The sequence below is a fragment of the Pongo pygmaeus genome, chromosome 20, assembly GCF_028885625.2.
Source record: "Pongo pygmaeus isolate AG05252 chromosome 20, NHGRI_mPonPyg2-v2.0_pri, whole genome shotgun sequence".
In the NCBI taxonomy this organism is placed as follows: Eukaryota; Metazoa; Chordata; class Mammalia; order Primates; family Hominidae; genus Pongo; species Pongo pygmaeus.
In genome coordinates this window covers 20,492,834-20,519,042 of record NC_072393.2, presented here as the reverse complement: position 1 = coordinate 20,519,042, position 26,209 = coordinate 20,492,834, and the positions used below count along the sequence as shown (strand labels likewise).

General features: G+C 39.1%; 1 protein-coding gene across 1 annotated transcript in view; it reads right to left on the bottom strand.

The window, feature by feature from the left end:
- The window catches only part of LOC129020571 (zinc finger protein 93-like), a 119,830-nt gene that overhangs the window by 4,744 nt on the left and 88,877 nt on the right, over positions 1-26,209 (bottom strand). Inside the window, 2 exon segments of the mRNA XM_063658824.1 lie at positions 13,985-14,080; positions 15,235-15,361. Coding sequence (XP_063514894.1) covers positions 13,985-14,080; positions 15,235-15,361 — 223 coding nt within the window.

The following is a 26,209-nucleotide window of genomic DNA, read 5'->3' as shown; positions in this document are numbered from 1 at the left end:
AAATCAAGTACTTCTACAAGATAAAAATTGATATTATATTGTGGGCAGCAAGCCACCCAGGTGCCGAGGCAAGAGCCCGAGGACATGAGCTGTTCCAGCATAATAAAATATAAGATAAGAATAGTTATACCAGATATAGATCTTAGATATGATCATATATGAATATCATTAATCATTAGTTGGTAGCAATTACTTTTTATTCCAATATTATAATAATCCTCGATCTATAATCATAACCTAGGAAAAGCCAGGCCATACAGAGATAGGAGCTGAGGGGACACAGTGAGAAGTGACACAGGACAAGAGTGCGAACCTTCCATTATGCCCAGACAAGGCCACCAGAGGGCTCCTTGGTCTAGCGGTAACGCCAGCGTCTGGGAAGATGCCCGTTGCCAAGCGGACCATGGTCTAGTGGTAGCCTCAGTGTCAAGGGAAAACACCCGCTACTTAGCGGACCGGGAAAGGGAGTCTCCCTTTCTCTGGGGGAGTTTAGAGAAGACTACTGCTCCACCTCTTGTGGAGGGCCTGACATCAGTCAGGCTCGCCCACAGTTATCTGGAGGCCTAACCGTCTCCCTGTGATGCTGTGCTTCAGTGGTCACGCTCCTAGTCTGCTTTCAGGTTCCATACTGTACACCTGGCTCTGCCTTTTAGATAACAGTAGCAAAATTAGTGAAAGTACTAAAAGTCTCTGATATGCAGAAATAATGGTATAAGCTGTCTCTCTCTCTCTGCCTCGGCTTCCAGGCAGGGAAGGGCCCCCTGTCCAGTGGACACGTGACCCACATGACCTTACTTATCATTGGAGATGACTCACACTCTTTAACCTGCCCCTTTTGCTTTGTATCCAATAAATAACAGCGCAGCCAGACATTCGGGGCCACTACTGGTCTCCGCATCTTGGTGGTAGTGGTCTCCTGGGCCCAGCTGTCTTTTATCTCTTTGTCTTGTGTCTTTATTTCTACAATCTCTCATCTCTGCACACGGGGAGAAAAACCCACTGATCCTGTGGGGCTGGTGCCTACATTATATGACGGTAAAGTGAGCTGATTTAGCAGGAATGTATAACTAAAACATTTATCTATCTATATGTATATGTGTATATAACATCAGAGCCCCAAAATATATAAAGCAAATATTGATAAAAGTGAAGCAAGATATACATAGCAACATAATGATTGTAGACATCAAGACCTAGTTTGCAATAATAGAAAATTCAGGTAAAAAATAACAACCAAAAAACTTAGACAACATTATAGACTATGTTGATTCTTTGGCATATAGAGAAATACTTGAGAGTGCATAATTTATAAAGAAAAATTGTTTATTTGGCTCATAGCTTGGCAGAGTGTATAAGAAGTGTGTGCCAGCATCTCCTTCTGGTGAGGATTTCAGAAAGCTTAAAATGAAGGTGAAAGGTAAAGAGTAACTGGACATATTATATGGTAAGAGACAGAGCAAGTATGAGGTGAAGAAGCCATGTTCTTTTAATGAACCAGCTCTTACTTGAATTCATAGATTGTAAACTTTTTGGTTACTGAGAGGATGTACCAAGCCATTCATGAGAAATTTGCCCCCAATGACCCAAACGTATCCCACCAGGTCCCATAGCCAACATTGAGGATTTATATTGCAGCATGAGATTTGGACAACATAGACATCCAAACCATATTATAGACCAACTAGGCTTCACAGACACATGCAAAACTCTCCAGTCAAAACCAAGGTAATACACAATACTCTTATTTGCATCTGGTGTATTCTGTTAGGACACATAACAAGTTTTATTAAATTTAAAAATACCGACTGGGTGCCATGGCTCTTGCCTATAATCCTAACACTTTGGGAGATCTATTGGTGTCAAAAGTTTGAGACCAGCCTGGGCAACATAGTGAGATCCTAACACTACAAAAAAGCAAACAACTAGCCTTACATGGTAGTGCACGTCTACAGTCCTACCTACTCAAAAAACTGGGGTGAAAGAACAGTCACTTCAGCCCAGGAGGTTGAGGCTACAATAAGCTAAAATTCTGCCACTGCACTGCAGCCTGAGTGATGGTAAGATCTTGTCTCAAAACAACAACAACAAATCAATTTAAAAACACTAAAATTATGCACTGGGTGTTTTCTAATAAAACCTGAATAAAACTAGAAATTAAAAAGCCAAAGTCAAACTGGCAAATTCAAAAATATGTGAATATGAAACACACTCTTCAATATATTCTTCCTCAGGGGTCAAAAATTTCATTTTTCAAAGACATCAATACAACCTACAGTTAAAAGCTACAGTAACATAAACAATATGATACTGACACAAAGATAAACAGATGAAAGAACAGAATAGAGAGCTCAGAAATGAACCATTTTGTATATGATCAAATGATTTTCCACAAAGTTGCCATGTTTACAAAATAGAGAAAAATAATCTCTTCAAAAACTGATTATCAACACTGATAAAGTTGGCTTATTTTCTTGAATGATACAAAAATGTATTTTAAATAAGCTACTTAGACATAAAAATACACAAATGGAAAAAAGTATTTATAAATCTACACCCAAAACATGTAACACAGGCCAGGTGCAGTGTCTCAAGCCTGTAATCCTAGCAATTGGAGAGGGTGAGGTGGGCAGATACCTGAGGTCAGAAGTTCGAGACCAGCCTGGCCAACATGGTAAAACATCATCTCTACTAAAAATACAAAAATTAGCTTGGTGATGTGGCATGCACATGTAATCCCAGCTACTTGGGAGGCTGAGGTACAATAATTGCTTGAACCAGAAGCCAGAGGTTGCAGAGAGCTGAGATTGCACCACTGCATTTTAGCCTGGGCAGCAAAGCAATCCATGTTTAAAGTAATCAGTATTCACAAAAGCCAATAGGCTGATGCACCCTAGATGTCTCTTGATTTATAAACATATTAAAAAATGTAACATATACATACAATGGAATATTATTCCACCTTAAAGAGAATAATCTTGTCACCTTTTTAGATGAACCTTGTGAATATTATGTCACCTGAATTAATCCAGTAACAAAATTATGGATACTATATGATTCCACTTATGGATATCTTAAGTAGTCAAAATCATAAAAACAGAAAGTAGAAGGCTTGTCTCTCAAGGTATGGAGAGAGGGTAAAATGAGCAGTTGTTACTTAATGGATATTGAATTTAAGTTTTACAAGATGTTAAGTTTCTAGAAGTCTTTTGCATAACAATGTGAATATACTTAACATGCCTGAAATGAACAGCTTTTTTTGAGATAGGGTATCACTCTGTCACCCAAGCTGGAGTGTAGTGGCACAATTTTGACTCCCTTCAATCTCCCAAGTAGCTGGGACCACAGCTGCACACCACCATGCCTGGCTATTATTAAATTTTTTTCATAGAGAGGGGTCTCCATATGTTGCCCAGGCTGGTCTCAAACTTTTGGGCTCCAGGGATCCTCTTGGCTTGACCTCCCAAAATCCTGGGATTACGCATGAGCACCACAGCCACACCTAGCCCTGAAATATAAACTTCAATAAATTTAAGATGGTAAATTTTATGTTATGTGTTTTTAAAACAATGTTTTTAAAGAAAAACTGAAAAAAATACAGAATTATAAATCTTTTTGAAAATTACCTTCAAATCACAAAAGTGTTTCTTTCACAAAAAGAAATATATATTAATCATTAAACACATGGTGAAAATAAGACTATCTCCATGACTACTCACTTAGACAAGATAAAACTACCATCGAAAATCAGCTAAGAAAGAATATAAGCCATAACTAAAATTGGAGTCATATTTATAGATATACACATATACATATATAATCTGATGGACAGAGATGCATAATTTATCTCTTAATTAAACCTCAAATTGACTTAAAGTGTACCAACAGAATTGCAAATTGTCTAAAATTATAATACATAAGTAAAACAAAAAAACACAAGAAACTAATGTTAAGAAACCTACAATGAGGCTGGGTGCAGTGGCTCACACCTGTAATCTTAGCACTTTGGGAGGCTGAGGCATGAACCACAATCCCTTGAATCCCGGAGGCAGAGGTTGCAGTGAGGCAAGATCATGCCACTGTGCTCCAGCCTGTGCGACAGAGTGAGACTCTGTCTCGAAAAAAAAAAACCCTACACTGAGAAAACACACTAATATGGAACTTTGAAACAATAATAGAAATGTTTACTCATAAAATCTAGTATGCAACATTGATGTATCACAAAAAAAAATTGTCAGGCTGGGTGCAGTGGCTCATGTCTGTTATCTCAGTGCTTTGGGAGGCCAAGGCGAGTGGATCACCTGAGGTCAGGAGTTCAAGACCTGCCTGGCCAATGTAGTGAAGCCCCGTATCTACTAATAATACAAAATTTAGCTGGGTGTGGGGACACATGCCTGTAATCCCATCTACTTGGGAGACTGAGGCATGAGAATGGCTTGAACCTGGAGGTGGAGTTTGCAGTGAGCCAAGACTGCACCACTGCACACTAGCCTGGATGACAGAGATTGACTCCATCTAAAAAAAAAAAAAAAATTCTAGGTAACTGCAATATTTAGCTTTTAGTTTGTACTCATTAAGTGCAGGTATTTTGAATCATTGGTATGCACTGTATGGCAGTAAAATTTCAGAGAATATGCCGTATAATTAGAAGATTCTAATAAGAAACTTAATAAATTAGCATTTAAAAGAACCTAGAGTTACTTTTGTTTTAAATATATGCTATTCTTACACAAAATGAAACTGCTGTAATCCAATTTTAGAAGCAAAGTGTAGTCTTACATTTTTAAATAAAGAAAACATATGTTTTGCAGAATAGGGTTAGACCCTCTGATATGTAAAACAAATATTAGAAAATAAAGTATATTATTATTTAGATATAGGCTGAAGTAAGTAGATGAAAATCCTTTAATTCCTTTTTGCCTGCAGCAAACTGAAATTTACAAGTAACTATTTTGGTAAATATGGAGTGCCTACTAATTATCTAATTTACTTGAGGCATACCATGTAAATTCTAGCATATTGTCCTAAATATCTGAATCTCAAATTACAGAAAAATTTGAAGTAGAAAATAGAAGTAAAAATGTACAAGGAGAGTGACATCAGTAAGATGAAAAGATTAAATGTGCCCTACTTTCATATCCCCTTACAGCAAAAAAGATCTCAACCATCCTTGACAAAAATGCCTTTATGAGAAAACCAGGCATTATGGTTCACACCTGTAATGACAGCTCCATGGTACATTAAGGTTGGAGAACTGCTTCAGCCAGGATTTTGAGACCAGCCTGGGTTATGTAGCAAGATGACATCTCCAAAATAAGTGCCTCTAACAGAAATTTGAGATCCGGGGAGGGAGTTGTGAAATGCAGTTGAAGCTGAAGATTGAGAAGTGTTCTATTCAGAAGGGAGGCCCTCATTCAGGTGGGAAACTACAGGACCCCTGTTCTTGGCTATAGACCAGGATAGGGCTCAGCCAACTTGGTCTCACTGAGAATTCTGAACTTACTCTGTAACCATCCCAAACTCATCCCAGCCACAGTCTGGGAGAGTTTGTGTCATTCCAGAGACCTGAATAAAGGCATCCATGTACAGCCATGTAGGCAGGCCCACAGACCTTCGCTTTTACTGTGGTCCCTGAAGCAAATCAATGACTCAGTTTCAGTTACCTGAACCACAGTTTATGGTCAGTTCTGCCTACGTAGAAATCCACACAGTTGGGCCAGGCGGGGTGCCTCCTGCCTGTAATTCCAGCACTTTGGGAGGCTGAGGCAGGTGGATCGCCTGAGGTCAGGAGTTGGGAGACCAGCCTGACCAATATGGAGAAACCCCTTCTCTACTAAAAATACAAAACCCCCCGGGTGTGGTGACACATGCCTGTAATTCCAGCTACTTGGGAGGCTGAGGCAGGAGAATCTCTTGAACCCAGGAGGTGGAGGTTGCAGTGAGCCTAGATTGCACCATTTCACTTCAGCCTGGGCAACAGGAATGAAACCCCGCCTCAAAAAAAGAGAAAAAAGAACGAAAAAAAGAAACCCACAAAGTTACCTGAGGAAATGGTTCTAAAATCGGTTTATGAAAACTTGAAGAGGTGTTTGCTCCATCGTATTCAGACACCAACACAAAACTATATTGTGCCCATTGGCAATATATCTATTTGAATGTAGCACTAGAAGTATGTGACAAAAGAATTATTCACAGAAATAAAAAAAATCCAGCCAGGTGCGGTGGCTCACAGCTGTAATCCCAGCACTTTGGGAGGCAGAGATGGGCGGATCATCTGAGGTCAGGAGTTTCAGACCAGCCTTACCAACATGGTGAAACCTCATCTCTACTAAAAAATTACAAAAAATTAGCCAGGCATTGTGGCGAACACCTGTAATCCAAGCTACTCTGGAGGCTGAGGCAGGACAATCACTTGAACCCAGGAAGCGAAGGTTGCAGTGAGCCAAAATCATGCCATTGCACTCCAGCCTGGGCAACAAGACTGAAACCCCACCAAAAAAAAAGAAAGAAGAAGGAAGGAAAGAAGGAAAGAAGGAAGGAAGGAAGGAAGGAAGGAAGGAAGGGGGCAGTTCCAAGATGGCCAAATAGGAAAAGCTGCAGTCTACAGCTCCCAGTGTGAGCGACACAGAAGATGGATGATTTCTGCATCTCCAACTGAGGTACCAGGTTCATCTCACTGGGAATTGTCAGACAGTGGGTGCAGGACAGTGGGTGCAGGACCATGGGTGCAGCACACCAAGTGTGAGCTGAAGCAGGGCAAGGCATCACCTTACCTGGGAAGTGCAAGGGGTCAGGGAATTCTCTTTCCTAGCCAAGGAAAGGGGTGACAGACAGCACCTGGAAAATTGGGTCACTCCCACCCTAATACTGCACTTTTCGACAGTCTTAGCAAATGGCACAACAGGAGATTATATCCTGCACCTGGCTCAAAGGGTCCTACGCCCATGGAGCCTCACTCATTGCTAGCACAGCAGTCTGAGATCAAACTGCAAGGCAACAGCGAGGCTGGGGGAGGGGCACCTGCCATTGCTGAGGCTTAAGTAGGTAAACAAAGCAGCCAGGAAGCTCAAACTGCATAGAGCCCACCACAGCTCAAGGAGGCCTGCCTGCCTCTGTAGACTCCACCTCTGGGGGCAGGGCAGAGCCGAACAAAATGCAGAAGAAACCTCTGACAGCTTGGAAGACAGTAGTGTTTCTCCCAGCATGGAGCTTGAGATCTGAGAACGGACAGACTGCCTATTCAAATGGGTCCCTGACCCCTGAGTAGCCTAACTGGAAGGCACCCCCAAGTAGGAGCAGACTGACACCTCACAGAGCCAGGTACCCCTCTGAGATGAAACTTCCAGAGGAATGATCTCTGGAGCAGCAACATTTGCTGTTCACCAATATTTGCTGTTCAGCAGCCTCCGCTGCTGATACCCAGGCAAACAGGGTCTGGAGTGGACCTCCAGCAAACTCCAAAGGACCTGCAGCTGAGGGTCCTGACTGTTAGAAGGAAAACTAACAAACAGAAAAGACATCCACACCAAAATCCCATCTGTACGTCACCATCATCAAAGACCAAAGGTAGATAAAACCACAAAGATGGGGAAAAAACAGCAGAAACACTGAAAATTATAAAAATCAGAGTGCCTCTCCTCCTCCAAAGGAACACAGCTCCTCACCAGCAACGGAACAAAGCTGAATAGAGAATGACTTTGACGAGTTAAGAGAAGAAGGCTTCAGATGATCAAACTTCTCCAAGCTAAAGGAGGAAGTTTGAACCCATGGCAAAGAAGTTAAAAACCTTGAAAAAAGATTAGACGAATGGCTAACTAGAAGAACCAATGCAGAGGAGTCCTTAAAGGACCTGATGGAGCTGAAAACCACGGCACGAGAACTACGTGACGAATGCATAAGCTTCAGTCACTGATTCGATCAACTGGAAGAAAGGGTATCAGTGATGGATGATCAAATGAATGAAATGAAGTGAGAAGAGAAGTTTAGAGAAAAAAGAATAAAAAGAAATGAACAAAGCCTCCAAGAAATATGGGACTATATGAAAAGACCAAATCTACATCTGATTAGTGTACCTGAAAGTGACAGGGAGAATGGAACCAAGTTGGAAAACACTCTGCAGGACATTATCCAGGAGAACTTCCCCAATCTAGCAAGGCAGGCCAACATTCAAATTCAGGAAATACAGAGAATGCCACAAAGATAGTCCTCAAGAAGAGCAACTCCAAGACACATAATTGTCAGATTCACCAAAGTTGAAATGAAGGAAAAAACGTCAAGGGCAGCCAGAGAGAAAGGTCAGGTTACCCACAAAGGGAAGCCCGTCAGACTAACAGCTGATCTCTCGGCAGAAACTCTACAAGCCAGAAGAGAGTGGGGGCCAATATTCAACATTCTTAAAGAAAAGAATTTTTAACCCAGAATTTCATATCCAGCCAACCTAAGCTTCATCAGTGAAGGAGAAATAAAATCCTTTACAGACAAGCAAATGCTGAGAGATGTAGTCACCACCAGGCCTGCTCTACAAGAGCTCCTGAAGGAAGCACCAAACATGGAAAGGAACAACCAGTACCAGCCACTGCAAAAACATAACAAACAGTAAAGACCATTGAGGCTAAGAAGAAACTGCATCAACTAATGAGCAAAATAACCAGGTAACATCATAATGACAGGATCAAACTCACACATAATATTAACCTTAAATGTAAGTGGGCTAAATGCTCCAACTAAAAGACACAGACTGGCAAATTGGATAAAGAGTCAAGACCCATCAGTGTACTGTATTCAGGAGACCCATCTCACCTGCAGAGACACAAATAGGCTCAAAATAAAGGGATGGAGGAAGATCTACCAACCAAATGGAAAACAAAAAAAGGCAGGGGTTGCAATCCCAGTCTCTGATAAAACAGATTTTAAACCAACAAAGATCAAAAGAGACAAAGAAGGCCATTACATAATGGCAAATGGATCAATTCCACAAGAAGAGCTAGCTATCCTAAATATATATGCACCCAATACAGGAGCACCCAGATTCATAAAGCAAGTCCTTAGAGACCTACAAAGAGACTTAAGACTCCCACACAGTAATAATGGGAGGCTTTAACACCCCATTATCAACATTAGACAGATCAATGAGACAGAAAGTTAACAAGGATATCCAGGAATTGAACTCAGCTCTGCACCAAGCAGACCTAATAGACATCTACAGAACTCTCCACCCCAAATCAACAGAATATACATTCTTCTCAGCACCACACTGCACTTATTCTAAAATTGACCACATGGTTGGAAGTAAAGCACTCCTCAGTAAATGTAAAAGAACAGAATTTATAACAAACTGCCTCTCAGACCACAGTGCAATCAAACTAGAACTCAGGATTAAGAAACTCACTCAAAACCACTCCACTACATGGAAACTGAACAACCTGCTCCTGAAGACTACTGGGTACATAACAAAATGAAGGCAGAAATAAACATGAGAACAATGAGAACAAAGACAAAACATACCAGAATCTCTGGGACACATTTAAAGCAGTGTGTAGAAGGAAATTTACAGCACTAAATGCCCACAAGAGAAAGCACAAAAGACCTAAAATTGACACCCAACATCACAATTAAAAGAACTAGAGAAGCAAGAGCAAACACATTCAAAAGCTAGCAGAAGGCAAGAAATAACTAAGATCAGAGCAGAACTGAAGGAGATAGAGACACAAAAAACTCTTCAAAAAATCAATGAATCCAGGAGCTGGCTTTTTGACAAGATCAACAAAATTGATAGACTGCTAGCAAGACTAATAAAGAAGAAAAGAGAGAAGAATCAAATAGACGCAATAAAAAATGATAAAGGGGATATCACCACCCATCCCACAGAAATACAAACTACCATCAGAGAATACTATAAACACCTCTACGCAAATAAACTAGAAAATATATAAGAAACGGATAAATTCCTCAACGCATACACCCTCCCAAGACTAAACCAGGAAGAAGTTGAATCTGAATAGACCAATAACAGGCTCTGAAATTGAGGCAACAATTAATAGCTTGCCAACCAAAAAAAGTCCAGGACCAGACGGATTCACAGCTGAATTCTACCAGAGGTATGAGGAGGAGCTGGTACCATTCCTTCTGAAACTATTCCAGTCAATAGAAAAAGAGGGAATCCTCCCTAACTCATTTTATGAGGCCAGCATCATCCTGATACCAAAGCCTGGCAGATACACAACAAAAAAAGAGAATTTTAGACCAATAACCCTGATGAACATTGATGCAAAAATCCTCAATAAACTGGCAAACCGAATCCAGCAAACACACATCAAAAAGCTTATCCACCATGATCAACTGGGCTTCATCCCTGGGATGCAAGGCTGGTTCAACATACACAAATCAATAAACATAATCCAGCATATAAACAGAACCAACAACAAAAACCACATGATTATCTCAATAGATGCAGAAAAGGCCTTTGACAAAATTCAACAGCCCTTCATGCTAAAAACTCTCAATAAACTAGGTATTGATGGGACGTATCTCAAAATAATAAGAGCTATTTATGACAAATCCACAGCCAATATCATACTGAATGGGCAAAAACTGGAAGCATTCCCTTTGAAAACTGGCATAAGACAGGGATTCCCTCTCTCATCAATCCTACTCAACACAGTGTTGGAAGTTCCAGCCAGGGCAATCAGGCAGGAGAAGGAAATAAAGCGTATTCAATTAGGAAAACAGGAAGTCAAATTGTCCCTGTTTGCAGATGACATGATGGTGTATCTAGAAAACCCCATCGTCTCAGCCCAAAATCTCCTTAAGCTGATAAGCAACTTCAGCAAAATCTCAGGATACAAAATCAATGTACAAAAATCACAAGCATTCTTATACACCAACAACAGGCAAACAGAGAGCCAAATCATGAGTGAACTCCCATTCACAATTGCTTCAAAGAGAATAAAATACCTAGGAATCCAACTTACAAGGGACGTGAAGGACCTCTTCAAGGAGACCTACAAACCACTGCTCAATGAAATAAAAGAGGATACAAACACATGGAAGAACATTCCGTGCTCATGGATAGGAAGAATCAATATCGCGAAAATGGCCATACTGCCCAAGGTAATTTATAGATTCAATGCCATCCCCATCAAGCTACCAATGACTTTCTTCACAGAATTGGAAAAAACTACTTTAAAGTTCATATGGAACCAAAAAAGAGCCCGCATCACCAAGTCAATCCTAAGCCAAAAGAACAAAGCTGGAGGCATCACACTACCTGACTTCAAACTATACTACAAGGCTACAGTAACAAAAACAGCATGGTACTGGTACCAAAACAGAGATATAGATCAATGGAACAGAACAGAGCCCTCAGAAATAATGCCACACATCTACAACTATCTGATCTTTGACAAACCTGACAAAAACAAGAAATGGGGAAAGGATTCCCTATTTAACAAATGGTGTTGGGAAAACTGGCTAGCCATATGTAGAAAGCTGGAACTGGATCCCTTCCTTACACCTTATACAAAAATTAATTCAAGATGGATTAAAGACTTAAATGTTAGACCTAAAACCATAAAAACCCTAGAAGAAAACCTAGGCAATACCATTCAGGACATAGGCATGGGCAAGGACTTCATGTCTAAAACACCAAAAGCAATGGCAACAAAAGCCAAAATTGACAAATGGGATCTAATTAAACTAAAGAGCTTCTGCACAGCAAAAAAAACCTACCATCAGAGTGAACAGGCAACCTAAAGAATGGGAGAAAATTTTTGCAATCTACTCATCTGACAAAGGGCAAATATCCAGAATCTACAAAGAACTCAAACAAATTTACAAGAAAAAAAAAAACAACCCCTTCAAAAAGTGGGTGAAGGATATTAATAGACACTTCTCAAAAGAAGACATTTATGCAGCCAAAAGACACATGAAAAAATGCTCATCATCACTGGCCATCAGAGAAATGCCAATCAAAACCACAATGAGATACCATCTCACACCAGTTAGAATGGCGATCATTAAAAATCAGGAAACAACAGGTGCTGGAGAGGATGTGGAGAAATAGGAATACTTTTACATTGTTGGTGGGACTGTAAACTAGTTCAACCATTGTGGAAGTCAGTGTGGCGATTCCTCAGGGATCTAGAACTAGAAATACCATTTGACCCAGCCATCCCATTACTGGGTATATACCCAAAGGATTATAAATCATGCTGCTATGAAGACACATGCACACGTATGTTTATTGCAGCACTATTCACAATAGCAAAGACTTGGAACCAACCCAAATGTCCAACAATGATAGACTGGATTAAGAAAATGTGGCACATAATACACCATGGAATACTATGCAGCCATAAAAAAAGGATGAGTTCATGTCCTTTGTAGGGACATGGATGAAGCTGGAAACCATCATTCTCAGCAAACTATCACAAGGACAAAAAACAAAACACCTCATGTTCTCACTCATAGGTGGGAATTGAACAATGAGAACACTTGGACACAGGAAGGAGAACATCACACACTGGGGCCTGTTGTGGGGTGGGGGGAGAGGGGAGGGATAGCATTAAGAGATATACCTAATGTAAATGATGAGTTAATGGGTGCAGCACACCAACATGGCACATGTATACATGTGTAACAAACCTGCACGTTATGCACATCTACCCTAGAACTTAAAGTATAATTTAAAAAAAGAAAGAAGGAAGGAAGGAAGGAAGGAGGGAAAGAAAGTCATTGAAATTGAAGAAAAATAAGCAAAAAGTTGCTTTTTGTAGATCATACAATCTCATATTTTAAAAATCATAAACAGTATATTAAAAACTGTCTAGCTGGGCGTGGTGGCTCATGCCTGTAATCCCAGCACATTGAAAGACCAAGGCAGGTGGATCACCTGAGGTTGGGAGTTTGAGACCACTCTGACCAACATGGTGAAACCCCATCTCTACTAAAAATACAAAATTAGCCAGGCATGGTGGTGGTGAGCTGAGATCGTGCCACTGCACTCCAACCTGGGCAACAAGAGCGAAACTGTCAAAAAATAAAAAAAATTTAAAAAGCTGTCTAAACTAATAAATACACTCAGTAAATAGTAAATTACCAAAATAGAAAATTAACACACAAGTATATGAATGGTTTCATGCACTTAAAAGAAACTATTTGACAAAATAGAGGAAGAAAAATCTTATTTAATGTAGCATTAAAAAAAACTTCTGGGGAAAAAATTAACTAAGGAGATAAAAAATCTTTACAATAAAAAAATTAGAAGATCCGAATAAATTTTAAAATATTTTATGTCTATAACTTGAAAGAATAAGTATTATTAAACTGTCATATTATCCACAGTAAACTACAGATTCAATAAACTTCCTATCAAAATTGCAGTGGTATTTTTTTCACAGTAATGGAAAATACAATTCTAAAATTTACATGAAACTACAATAAAAGTGTGAATAGCCAAAGCAATCTTGAGGAAAAAGAACAAAGCAGAAGCATATCATATGTACAATTGCAAACTATACTTAAAAACTATGTAGTAATAAAAATAGAATGGACTATAAAGAAAAATGAACAAAAAAATACAACAGAAACTACTCTCACACATTTTGGACCCAATGCAAAAATAGAACTAAAAAGTAGTTTCAGTTTTTCAAAATCATGCAGATATTTTTGTGTCCCCAAAAGAATGGAAAAGCAGCCAGATCGTGTAATCTCTTATATGGCATGAAGAGGACTGTGGCTCTCACTGTGAACTTGAATGAAGCTCACCAAAACAAAAGTAGAATCGTTAGAGAATTTAAAAGCATAAGACGGAAGATGTCCCTTTGTGAGAGTAAAATTAAAAAACAGAAACAAAAACAAAAAACAGCTGCCCAGGAACTATTTCCTTTGCAACACAGCTTCCCGAATCACATTTTAAGGACTGGCTTTCTCTTTGACCTTGGGACCTCTTCCTGTGTTGTCTGTTGTATTCATTTTCACTCACACCTACCTGATGGGTTGGCTACCATCTCATGTCTCTTCATAGTCAAAGGTTTTTTTCCTTGTTCCAGACGGGTGATCAGGTCTGGCTTAGAGACAACAATACCTGTTTTGTTAAGAATAAATAACATAAATCTTGCTCATATTCTCCAATTACAAGCTAGTAATGTGCTCAGCAAAGACAATGCGATAAAATATTCTAGTAAATTAATACCAAAATACAAATTTATAACAGAAATTTATAGATATTTAAATAATACTTTCAATTTGCCAGGTGCAGTGGCTCACGCCTGTGATCCTAGCAATTTGGGAGGCCAAAGCAGGTGGATCATGAGGTCAGGGGGAGGCCAAGGTGGGCAGATCACGAAGTCAGGAGTTGGAGACCAGCCTGGCCAACATGGTGAAACCCCATCTCTACTAAAAATACAAAAATTAGCAGAGCATGGTAACACATGCCTGTAGTCCCAGCTAATTGAGAGATTGAGTCAGGAGAATTGCTTGGGCCCGGGAATCGGAAGTTGCAGTAAGCCAAGATCATGCCACTGCACTCCAGCCTGGGCGACAGAGCAAGACTCAGTCTCAAAAAAAAAAAAAAAAAGGAAAAAGAAAATACTTCCAATTTATAGGTTTCTTAATTTTACTACCTGGTACCACTGAATCAAAAATTGGTGGTGGCATTTAGATTTTCAGGTGGGGGCTACAATATTTTATGTCAGTAAATTTCTGTAATTACCACTAATTTAGAGTGAAGAATACAGCTCAACTCAGGAATGTGGAAAGATTGGATTAAGATGAAACATCTTGAAGAAATTTTTGTTTTTTTCTCGAGAACTAATCTTGCTCTGTCATCCAGGCTGGAGTGCAATGGTGCGATCTTGGCTCACTGCAACCTCCGTGTCCTGGGTTCAAGCAATTCTCCTGCCTCACCCTCCCGAGTAGCTGGGATTACAGCCGCGTGCCACAACGCCTGGCTAATTTTTTGTATTTTTAGTAGAGATGGGGTTTGACCATGTTGGCCAGGCTGGTCTCGAACTCCTGGCCTCAGGCAATCCCCCCACCTTAGCTTCCCAATGTGCTGGGATTACGGGTGAGAGGCACTGAAGAAATTCTTTTCTAAATGAACAAATTCTGAAGATTTTCTGGAAAAAATGGATCTGAAACTCCTTTATGCAAAGAATAAATTACTAAAAAACATTCTACAAAAAAGAGAAATAAAATCTTTAGGGTATATTATGAATTATGTATTAAAGTTATCCTCACCAAGGAAGACCAGGTTACTGTAGTTCTCTAACATCACATTCCTATATAGATTCCGCTGTGCAGTGTCCAGGCAATGCCACTCCTCCAGAGAGAATTCTATGGCCACATCTCTAAATTGCAATGGTCCCTGAAAAACACACACACACACATTTTTACCAAGTGGCCATGGGTGGAACTTTTAATTTTACTTAAGGTGAAATGAGAGAGTAAAGAGAAGTGGTTCTGACTTATAGGACTGACTAAAATTACCCAATAAAATAATCTTCAACACAGAAATATTCTCTAAAGTATTCTCTGAGAAAAAAAGGGCAGCATTAGATCCACAACATCAGTTCATATATGATAGTTTTCTAGATAATGAAGTATAAAATTAAGGGCATGAACATGAACATGTACATTTTTGAGTGCTATATTTACATCATACAGAATGAGATGTGAATATTTTTCATATGGAAAAGACATGTTGAGTTAGAAGTCACCTCTCAAATTTTAATATGTACAATAAGCTGAAGACCTTGTTATGCGGGGTTTTTCTCCCAGAAGATCTGGAATGAAGTCTGATTTTTTGAATTTCTAACAAGCTCACCAAAAATGTCAAGGTTTTTGGCCCGAGAAGGATATTTTGTCAAACATCCAGTAAGTGGAAGAGCCTGTGTTTTTCCAAGTTTTTGTGGCCTGTAAACAAAGATAACAGCCTTCATTTTCCATAGAAAACTATGTAGAAAAAAAAGAAAAAAGGACAACTGCCACATTAAACATGATGGTTTATGCAAATCTGCTGCATAAGGATGCTTATAATGAAGAGAAAAATAATTAACTATAGTGAAAAAATCTGTCAGAGAGCTACTTCACCAAGTGAATCATTAACCATTAACTGCACTAGGACAAATTTTTCTGATGTGTTAATGCACACAGAAGAACACAGTTATCACTGTTGAAATATTCCTCCCAAATAACATAAATTATAATCTGAATTTAACCATAAAGAAACATCAGTTTTATGCAAACTCCAAAATACAGTTAACTCCTATGTTCTGTAATTTTTAGTAGTAATTTTAAATAGGCTTCATTTAGCACCCTAGAGAGCAGGTATCTCCTAATAATTTTTTTCAGAACTTTCTGGGTAATAAATTCTATCCTGTTTAAATAAGCATTTTCTGAATTCTGTTCTGCATACAGCTAATGGAACACATGAGTGGAGGCTTTTACTTTACCATCTTTATTAAGGACCACAGTTTTCCCCAATAGAAATCTTGAGTATCCACATCTTTCCATGTTCAACAGCCACAAAGGGAATATTTTTAATATTGTGGATCATAAATTCCTGCTGATAATTCTGCATGGCATATAAGAAGCTATGACATACAGAATGTAGAGAAGTCTGTGGGATATAAAAAAGAAATATTTTTCAAAGACCCTTGACTATCATAGGAATTTTAAGAAGTAGTTAAATCAAACTCAGGGAGGGAAAACAAAAGTAGAGAAGTAAAGGTTTGTGAGTACTAAACGCATGGCAGTCCAGGAGGCAGAATGGACACAGCTCTTCATCTGACACATGTTTACCTGAAGAAAAGCCATTTTTTTCTTTCTCCTCCTTCCCTGGAGTTTCTTCTCAGATGAGATTGTCTGTACAAATTACACCTGCATCTGGAGAATATGCCTTTAAAGGTGTACCACATGTTTACCTGCTAGCATGACATCATCTGGCAGAAAAAGACAGAAAAAGACAGAAAAAGCCACCCATTTCTGTCCTTTAAAACAGAAGAGATTCGGGAACAATGAACTGCTCCATGAAGATAAAAATGTAAGTTTCTCCTTTCCTGTCCTCAGGTGCCTTCCCCTGCCATAGACACCAGCAATTTTTGCTACAGTAATGGAAATATGCACCACACTTACCCATCCCTACCAAACCCAAATAGAATAGGCCCCATGACCACCCTCTAGTGCATAGGTGGAACTTAACTCTCATGAATATATTTTAAAGCCCTTATACTTGATTCTGGAATCACCTTAGAGTTACGTGAGGCACTTCATTAAAACAACATGGATGCTTCCACCCACAATAATAAACAGAAGCTGTGGGGAGGGCAAAAGAGATTTCAGCAAATTGGTCATGTGATCCTAATGAGAAGCCTGGGCTGATAACCACTAAGCTAAGCATTGCCTCTCAAGCTTTAACAAGCTTATAAATCACTTGATAATTGTGGCCGCACATTCTGTAATGTGATTCTGCATGTTTGTAAAGGGTTTATGAATGAGTGTTTTAAACAAGTCCCCTGTCAATGCTGATGTTGCTCCCCCCGGCTCATTATTAGCATTAGTTAGAGAAAGCAGGAACAGCACAGGGTCCCTTATACTTAGCACTTTTGCCATAACCAAATACTTCTAGTAAAAATAAGGACAGCCCATTCCATTTAAAAGTTTTATATTTTTTGCTGGCTCTTTAAAATTTACAGAGGAAACAGAAGACAGCAATATCTGAATAAGTCTGTATTTTAAAAAGAACATGTACACAGGTACTAATGCAATATTTATTAAGCAGGCAGTATGTGCTAGAGTATGATACAGAGCACTGTGCTGGGCATAACACATTATATGATTTAATTCTCTTAACACCCTGGGAGCTGGTACTAAGTGTTTCTTAATTTTCAGGATTTAGATAAAGGGCTCATTTTTATTTTTTCTTCTGTTTCTCTGTCATCAAATTTTTTAAAAAATTGTATAGAATAAAAGCTAAATATAGACAGATGAAAGAGATACAGAAAAGAAGAGTTTAATGTAATCTAGAGAAAATTTCATTCTGTTTATATTTACTTTTTTTGACTTGTGGAGCAACTACTGGATCTGCAGGAATAGAAAACAAGTTGCTAAATACAATGTCTCTGCAAGCACTGGTTTTAATAAAAAATTTAAAAACAAAGACCTTACAATACATACTTTATTTTTCCAATTTATCTGCTTTTGAATTTCAGGAAATTGTGAGAACCAATTCTAGAAAGGCAGCAGGATTCAGCAGCCAAAACTCTGATCTCCTCTAATGAGTTCTGTGAGGCAATACTCCAGGGTAGGTTCAGACCTAACTAAGGCCTCCAAAAAGGATGAATCTGAACACGTCTGGGGCAGGGTGAGAACCCTATGTAGCATTCTGTTCTCTATGCAGCTAGGGTACTTCCAGTTTTGTTTTGTTTCTAAGCTTACCTAAAAGAAACTTAAATCCCAGAGTTTCTGTAGTTTTTATCTTTTCTAGTCACTGCCCTGACAAATTTATAGTATATTCTAGCATGCAATTTAAACAAGTCCCTTAAGGTTTTCTAGGGTAATTTTATTAGCAAATAAATATCTACAGTTAGCAAGGTAAAAGAAATAGAAAATATACGGCCAAGCGCAGTGGGTCATGCTTGTAATCTCAAGATTTTGGGAGACCGAGGCGGGTGCAGAACGAGGTCAGCAGTTAAAGACCAGCCTGATCCAGATGATGAAATCCCACCTCTAGTAAAAATACAGAAATTAGCTGGGTGCAGTGGCAGGCACCTGTAATCCCAGCTACTCGGGAGGCTGAGAAGGGAAAGTCACTTGAACCTGGGCGGCAGAGTTTGCAGTGAGCCGAGATCATGCCACTGCATGCCAGACCAGGTGACAGAGTGAAACACCATCTCAAAAAAAAAAAGAATTTATAATAATTATTTTGTTCATAAATCTCCCTTCAGGTGTAGACATCAGAAGTCACAACAACATAAAGAAAGTGGTCTAAAGCCCAAGATTTTCAACACATCTATTTATTATACCAACCATATGATGCACACTTCAATTATTTATCCAGTTGTTAGTCTAGACTAAAAGTTTCTGGATTGTAGGAACTATGACTGCTTCAGTATTTTTTTAATGCCCATATGAAGTGGAAGGAGCTAGTTTATCTATCTGGGTCTCCAGATCTTCTCCTTATTATCCAAGTACCAGGAAACTGGAGAAGCTCTTATCTGGGTACCAACCAAAGATATCTCTTGTATGAGGGGATGAACAAACACAGGATGACTCATTTCTCTTACACTGAGACAGAAGCAGAATTAACCGCTCTTGTCAGCCTGACAAAATTCTGCTCTGGACATCCTCAAATGCCTCAAAGACACCTGGGTGATTGTAAGAGATTCCCAGTGACCCAGGCCTCATGGCCCAATGATAAGCCAGGCTGGAGAGACTCAGGCTAACTCTAAATAGAAAATGGAACTGCCCTGGTGGAGCTCCAGAACCTGGATCACCGATTCTGATTTGCTAGCTCTTGGGTAAGAGAAAGATCAAAAATACTCTACTCTAGTATTACATTTTACAGCTAAATATAATTGTGGTCATGGCTCTGGATACTTTGTGGCCTCGATCTCTCACTCCTAAGATGCTTATTTACACTTACAGATTCTGCCATCTGAGTCTATTTCTCCTGGAGCCCCTCACATAACTGTAGCAGGTCAATGAACAAGATGTGAAAATCTCAAAGAGCCACACTCCCAAATGGGGGCTGTAAGATGTCTATGTTTACATTCACAATGCAGAAAATGACTTTTGTTCATTTTCTGTACAATCTCAATCCAAGTTCCGGTCCTTTCTTGTAAATCCCAGGCAGAGGCCAGATCTTATCTGCAGATTCCAGGTAGGATCCACCTGGCTCTGCATCCTTTGGTGTTACAGCAAGTGGATTACAATCAAAGGAGAGATCCCCTCATAGAAGCTGCTCTAGCACATTCTAAATGATAAGTCTACATGAAAAAAAAAAGCTGATAGAACATTAATATAAGTAGACAGTTTATTTGGGTCAAGCTTAAGGATTATAACCTGGGAGCAAAGATTCAAGTTACCTGGAATCTACGTTTTGATTACCAGCAGTTATAAGACGATTTGTGAAGACAACAAGACAGGGACAGAGAGTGGGCTGATACAAAGTTGATTGTCAGAAATTTTTATTTATTTACAGAAATAACATCGATTATTGATTACATATAGGGTACATATAGGATATTGATTACATATAGGGTATGGGATATAGTGTCTAATGTGGCATTATTAGTTTAATTTATAATTACTTGTGGCAATAGTGAACAGTTTCAAGAGATGAATACATAGTTCAAAGGGGGGAGAAAGACCTAACAGTACTTTCATTTTAATGTCTCTCTGAGTTTGATAACCAAAGGGACTCACATTTCTTAGATAAGTTTTTTTTCCCCAAATCTCAAGACCTGGATTCAAAATTTGGAGCTTCAAGTTTAGGGCCTGAATGACTGGCATAGCCACAGGTGTTTACCTGTACATTTGTGAGCACTTAGCAAGGAGAAAGGGGAAAGTGGAGATTCTCATGTCTCTATGTCTACTCAGTGCACACGTTACTCTGATTGGGTTTCTGGGCTCCATAGTTTCTAAGTCAGTTTCAAATCTGAAGATACAAGAGTCACTGAAAAAGGTTAAATGATTAATTGCTACCCTGTGAAGTTTGTAGAAATTGGGTCTAGCCTCTCTAGAAGTGACAGTGGAGGAACTATCAATACCAAATAGGCAGAGACAAAATTCCACGTGCATATTTAAGGGACAGCATGCATTTTTTTTGCACAAGTGTGAGCTGACTCAAAGTCTGAGAGGGAAAGTCCCCTCTACAGTAAATTCTGGTTGGCACCTTATGTGTTTATATCATGTCTGGTAATTCTAGACACTCTGTGGAAACAATAATTAAAAGAAAAATTTTCTCTATTTTCAGAGAAACTCCACAATAATAGAACAGAAAGAAAATGGTCTTATTACACAATTAAACTTGAATGTGATATACATCATCATCAATCTGCTTAAGAGACTGCAAAGTCAGAAAGATGGTCATCATAATTAGTCCACAAGTAGAAGAATTTTCAGCACCATGTCATACATAGTTCATCCGAAATTCACCTGGATATTGAAGTGGCCATCTGTGTATACTAATTGCTTATATTCAATGACAAATAACCTTTTCACATCGTGATAATGGGAGTTGGTTTAGCAGCTTGAAGCCAGGTGTCTGCTAAAGCTAGGCTTTCACTCTGCTACAAAAATGGCTGAATAGTGTTCTATCTTTTTGGCTATTTACATTTTAGAGCAGTGGCTCTGTACTTCCTGGCACTGGGCTACAGCACTCCTGTTTACTTTCTCCTAGTTGCTAGTGTCCTCTCTTTACTGCTACCATTTGCCACTGAGGCACAGCCCACAGCACAGCTCACATTTTATGTGAACCCCATTTGCCACAGCAGCACTCTAGTGTCACATCAGAGAGTGACGTCTGAGCTGCAGGAGGAGAGCCTGCAGGCATCATGGATAGAATTTCACCTTCACAATAATTGGAATGACAGCAGTGTTTCAGCCTCAGTTTCTACTTATAATGGTGACATGGAAAAAATACTTCCGAATTTTCAGCATGAGTCCAGATAGACATACCTTCAAAAGTTCTCACTGTGACAGCCCACCTTATTCAGACACCACGGGATACTAATAGGATTTTTGAAACAGACGCCCAAAGCATTAGAGAGAAAACCAAATCTCCATCTGAGCAAGATTTTTTTTTTTATGAGACAGAGTTTCACTCTTGTTGCCCAGGCCAGAGTGCAATGGTGCGATCTTGGCTCACAGCAACCTCTGCCTCCCGGGTTCAAGCCATCCTCCTGCCTCAGCCTCTGGAGTAGCTGGGATTACAGGCATGTGCCACCATGCCTGGCTAATTTTTGTATTTTTAGTAAGGAAGGGGTTTCTCCATGTTGGTCAGGCTGGTCTCGAACTCCTGGCCTCAGGTGATCCGCCCACCTTGGCCTCCCAAAGTGCTGAGATTAGAGGCATGAGCCACCGCGCCCGGCCAGCAAGATTATTTTGAAAGAAAAAAGTTAAAAAGATCTTAAGAAAAAGCTCAGGTTAGATATAAGATTGATCATCAGCCAGAAAATACGCCCCTAAAAGCAATTTATTTCTAAACACCCAAAGTGCACAGCTACTCTCAGTATGAGAAACATGAGCATTATGAAGAAAGAGGGCAGATTTTCAGAAAAATTTTATAAAGTTTCTTTTCCATCTCTGCTGCAGTCTCATTTTCTAGCCATTGAATAGGGGGTTCTATATGGAAATCATCCGTCAACTTCCAACAACACTTTTTCATGAAGAAATACAATCTGACTGTGTTCATACAGTGGAACATATTAGAGCTTGTAATATAGTTAACTGAAGAGCTATTATGGTTTTTGGTGGCCACATCACCTGTCTTTATTTGTCCTGTAATAGCAGCGTTCCAATTTAGTGAAATAAAAGATACTAAAATTGTGTTTACCCATAATGATCCCTATTGAATCAAGTAATAAACATGTCAGACTAACATCTACTGTAACACTTCGGTAGTAAATTTTCTTTGGATATTAGATATAAATAAGTATGAATATTTTAATGTACTAGTAGTAATGTATGTAGCATTTTAAAAAATTGCAACTATACTTCAGTTAAAACACTTTATATTTCAAAAGTATAAATAACAATATTAAAACAACCATTTAAGCGATTCATTCAAAGTAAGTATTGCGGCTTTATATTCATACTATTGTAGAATATACTGTTTATGGCTCACACCTGTAATTCCAGCACTTTGGGAGGCTGTGGTGGGTGAATCACCTGAGATCAGGAGTTCAAGATCAAGCTGGCGGACATGGTAAGACTCCATCTCTGCTAAAAATACAAAAGCTTAGCCAGGTGTTGTGATGCATGCCTGTAATCCCAGTTACTTGGGAGGCTGAGGCAGGAGACTCACTCGAACCCAGGAGACAGCAGTTGCAGTGAGCTGAGATCATGCCACTGCACTGCAGCCTGGGCAACAGAGTGAGACTCTGTCTCAAAAAAAAAAAAAGAAAGAAAGAAAATGCTGTTAAATTTATATGAATGCAGGTTGTCTGCAAATATGCAAATACTACACATAATTATGCTAATTGTTCTGAAGTAGTAAATAGAAAGCAAGGTACAACTAGAGACTCCACTGTTCAGTTTACACACTGAACTGTTTTTGCTTTTGCAGTATAAGCACTTCAGCCTGCAAATATTTGATAATTAACTTGAATAATCAGGTTTCTGTCAATGGAACTTAGTATCTTTTAGTCTTTATCATTCGGTATTGCTATATTTAATCCTATTTTTGTGCTAGGCTTCTGTGTGCTCTTAAAATGAGCTTTTATCTAAACAAATCTGTGTCTACTTTGAAGGACTAAAAATGGAAAAAAATAAACTTTTCAGAAGCCAAAACAAAGCAATAAATCTGAAGTACTAGAGAAAGACAATCTGGGGTGAGAAAAAAATTACAAAAAGTTCCTTTAGCTGTGAATATGATTTACATATATGTTTTAAAAAGCAGAAAAAACATCTACATATAATGTAAATCCCTAAGGAGAAGAGAGAATAGCAAAATATTTTTTTGGAACTTTTTAAAGAATTTTTGAACTCTTGGACACCTGAATTTTGCACACTAGATGCACTTGAAAGAATCTTTATGGGGGAAAAAGCAGAAGAGAAAAAAATGTTATAAAAAAATCCATGAGTGCACAAGACCAACAGAATAGAGAGCCCAGAAATAATGACACCCTCCTACAACCATCAGATTTTTGCCAAAGCTGACAAGAGAAATGTGGGAAGAATTACTTATTTCATAAATGGTGCTCAAATAACTACCTAGCACTATGTAGAAGACTGAAACTGGACTCCTTCATTACATCATATATAAAAATTAACTCAAGACAAATTAAACACTTAAATGAAAAACTTAAAATTATAAGAAACCCTGAAAGATAACTAGGAAATACCATTCTAGACACAGAAACTGGCAAAGACTTCATGATGAAGCTATGAAAAGCAACTATAACAAAAGCAAGCATTGACAAATGGGACCTATTTAAACTAAAGAGGTTTTCACAGCAAAGGAAACTGAGTAAACAGACAACCTACCAAATAAAAGAAAATATTTGCAAACTTTGCCTCTGATAAAGGTCTAATATCCAGAATTTATTAAGAACTTAAACAATTTTACAAGAAAAACCAAACAACCTCATTAAAAAGTAGGCAAAAAAAAACATGAACAGATGCTTTTCAAAAGCAGGCATACATGTGACTAACAAGCATATGAAAAAAAGTTCATCACCAATCATTAGAGAAATTTTAAAAAAACCACAATGAGATACCACCTCACACCAGTCAGAATGGCTATTTTTAAAAAGTCAAAAAGTAACAGATACTGGCAAGGTTGCAGAGAAAGGAGAAAGGACATGCTTATACTCTGCTGGTGGGAGGGTAAATTAGTTCAACAACTGTAAAAAGCAGTGTGGTGATTCCTCACAGAACTAGTAACAGAATTATCATTTGACCAGAAACCTTATAATTGGGTATATACCCTGTCAGGCCAAAGAAATATAAATTATATTATAAAGACACATCCACATGCATGTTCATTGCAGCACTATTCACAATAGCAAAGACATGGACAGGCCATAAATGCCTATAAGTGGTAGACTGAATAAAGAAAATACGGTATGGTCAGATGCAGTGGCTCATGCCTGTAATCCCAGCACTTTGGGAAGCTGAGGCTGGTGGATTACCTGAGCTCAGAAGTTTGAGACCAGCCTAGGCAACATGGCAAAATTCTGTCTCCACGGAAAAAAAAAAAAAAATTGGCCAGGTGTGGTAACGCATATGTGTAGTTTCAGCTACTTGGGAGGATGAGGTAGGAGAGAATTCCTTGAGCCTGGGAGGCTGAGGCTAAAGTAAGCCAATATCATGCCATGGCACTCTAGCCTGGGCCATAAGTGAGACCCTGTCTCCAAAAATAAAAGATTTAGTAAAAACAAAATATGGTACATAAACATCATGGAATACTCTGTGGCCATTTAAAAAAAAAAATCATGTTCTTTGCAATAACATTGATGAAGCTGGAGACCATTATTCTTAGAAAACTAATGCAGAAATAGAAAACCAAATGCATGTTGTTATTTACAAGGGAGAGCTAAATAATAAGAACATAAACACAAAGAGAAAAACAACAGACACTGAGGCCTAGTTGAGGGTGGAGGGTGGGAGGACTAAGAGGATCAGAAAATATACCTGTTTGGTGCTATGTTTAGTACCTCAGTGAAAAAATAATCTGCACACCAAATCCCCATAACATAATTTCAGCTGTATAAAACCCACATGGGTACCCCAAACCAAAAATAAAAGCTAAAGGAAAAAAAAAAATCCCTGAGTGAGAGAGAGCACCATGTAGGTGAAAGGACTGATTTTTGCTACAGATAGTGGCCCAGGTGGGGCTGTACTCTGATTTATTTCTGTGTGAATGCAGGCAGGTGAGATTATGAACAGGTGGTCTAGACCCTAGGTTGGTGGAGAAAACAGGTTGCTGCTGCAGATTCAGTGTCTGGGGTTGAGATATGCCAGGGGTTCGAAGACACTTGTGGGTTCTTTGAAAAAAACACAGATCAAAAATGCCACGGTGAGGTTCCTGAGGGTAGTGCATAGTTCTGGGAGAAGTGTGGACACGTCAATGTCTAGTGTGTGTGTTTGTGAGTGGGTGGGAATCCTGTGGTGGCAGCCGTGAGAAAAGGGAGTCTGTCATCAGAGCTCCTTTTCTCTAAGTTTTCAGTCATCTCTCACCCTGGGAGAAGACCTGGAATTGCAGGACAGTGGGCAGCGTGACAGCCTGTGTAGAGGAGAGCAGAGCCTCCCATTCCCAGACACCCAGAGTTTTATTCCAGGCCAGGCCTCCGTGATATCTTTTTTCTGGCACCAAATCTGTAGTTTGCTGAACATCAAACAATTCTCCAACACCAACTCATTGTCTAACGTTTGAATTCTGACACCACACACAGTCAGCACAGACCCTGATTCAGGGCTCAGTACCACAACATTGTCCTCACTGCAGATGCCAGCCACAAACCCCATGGGCCCATCTATGCTTCTGAGC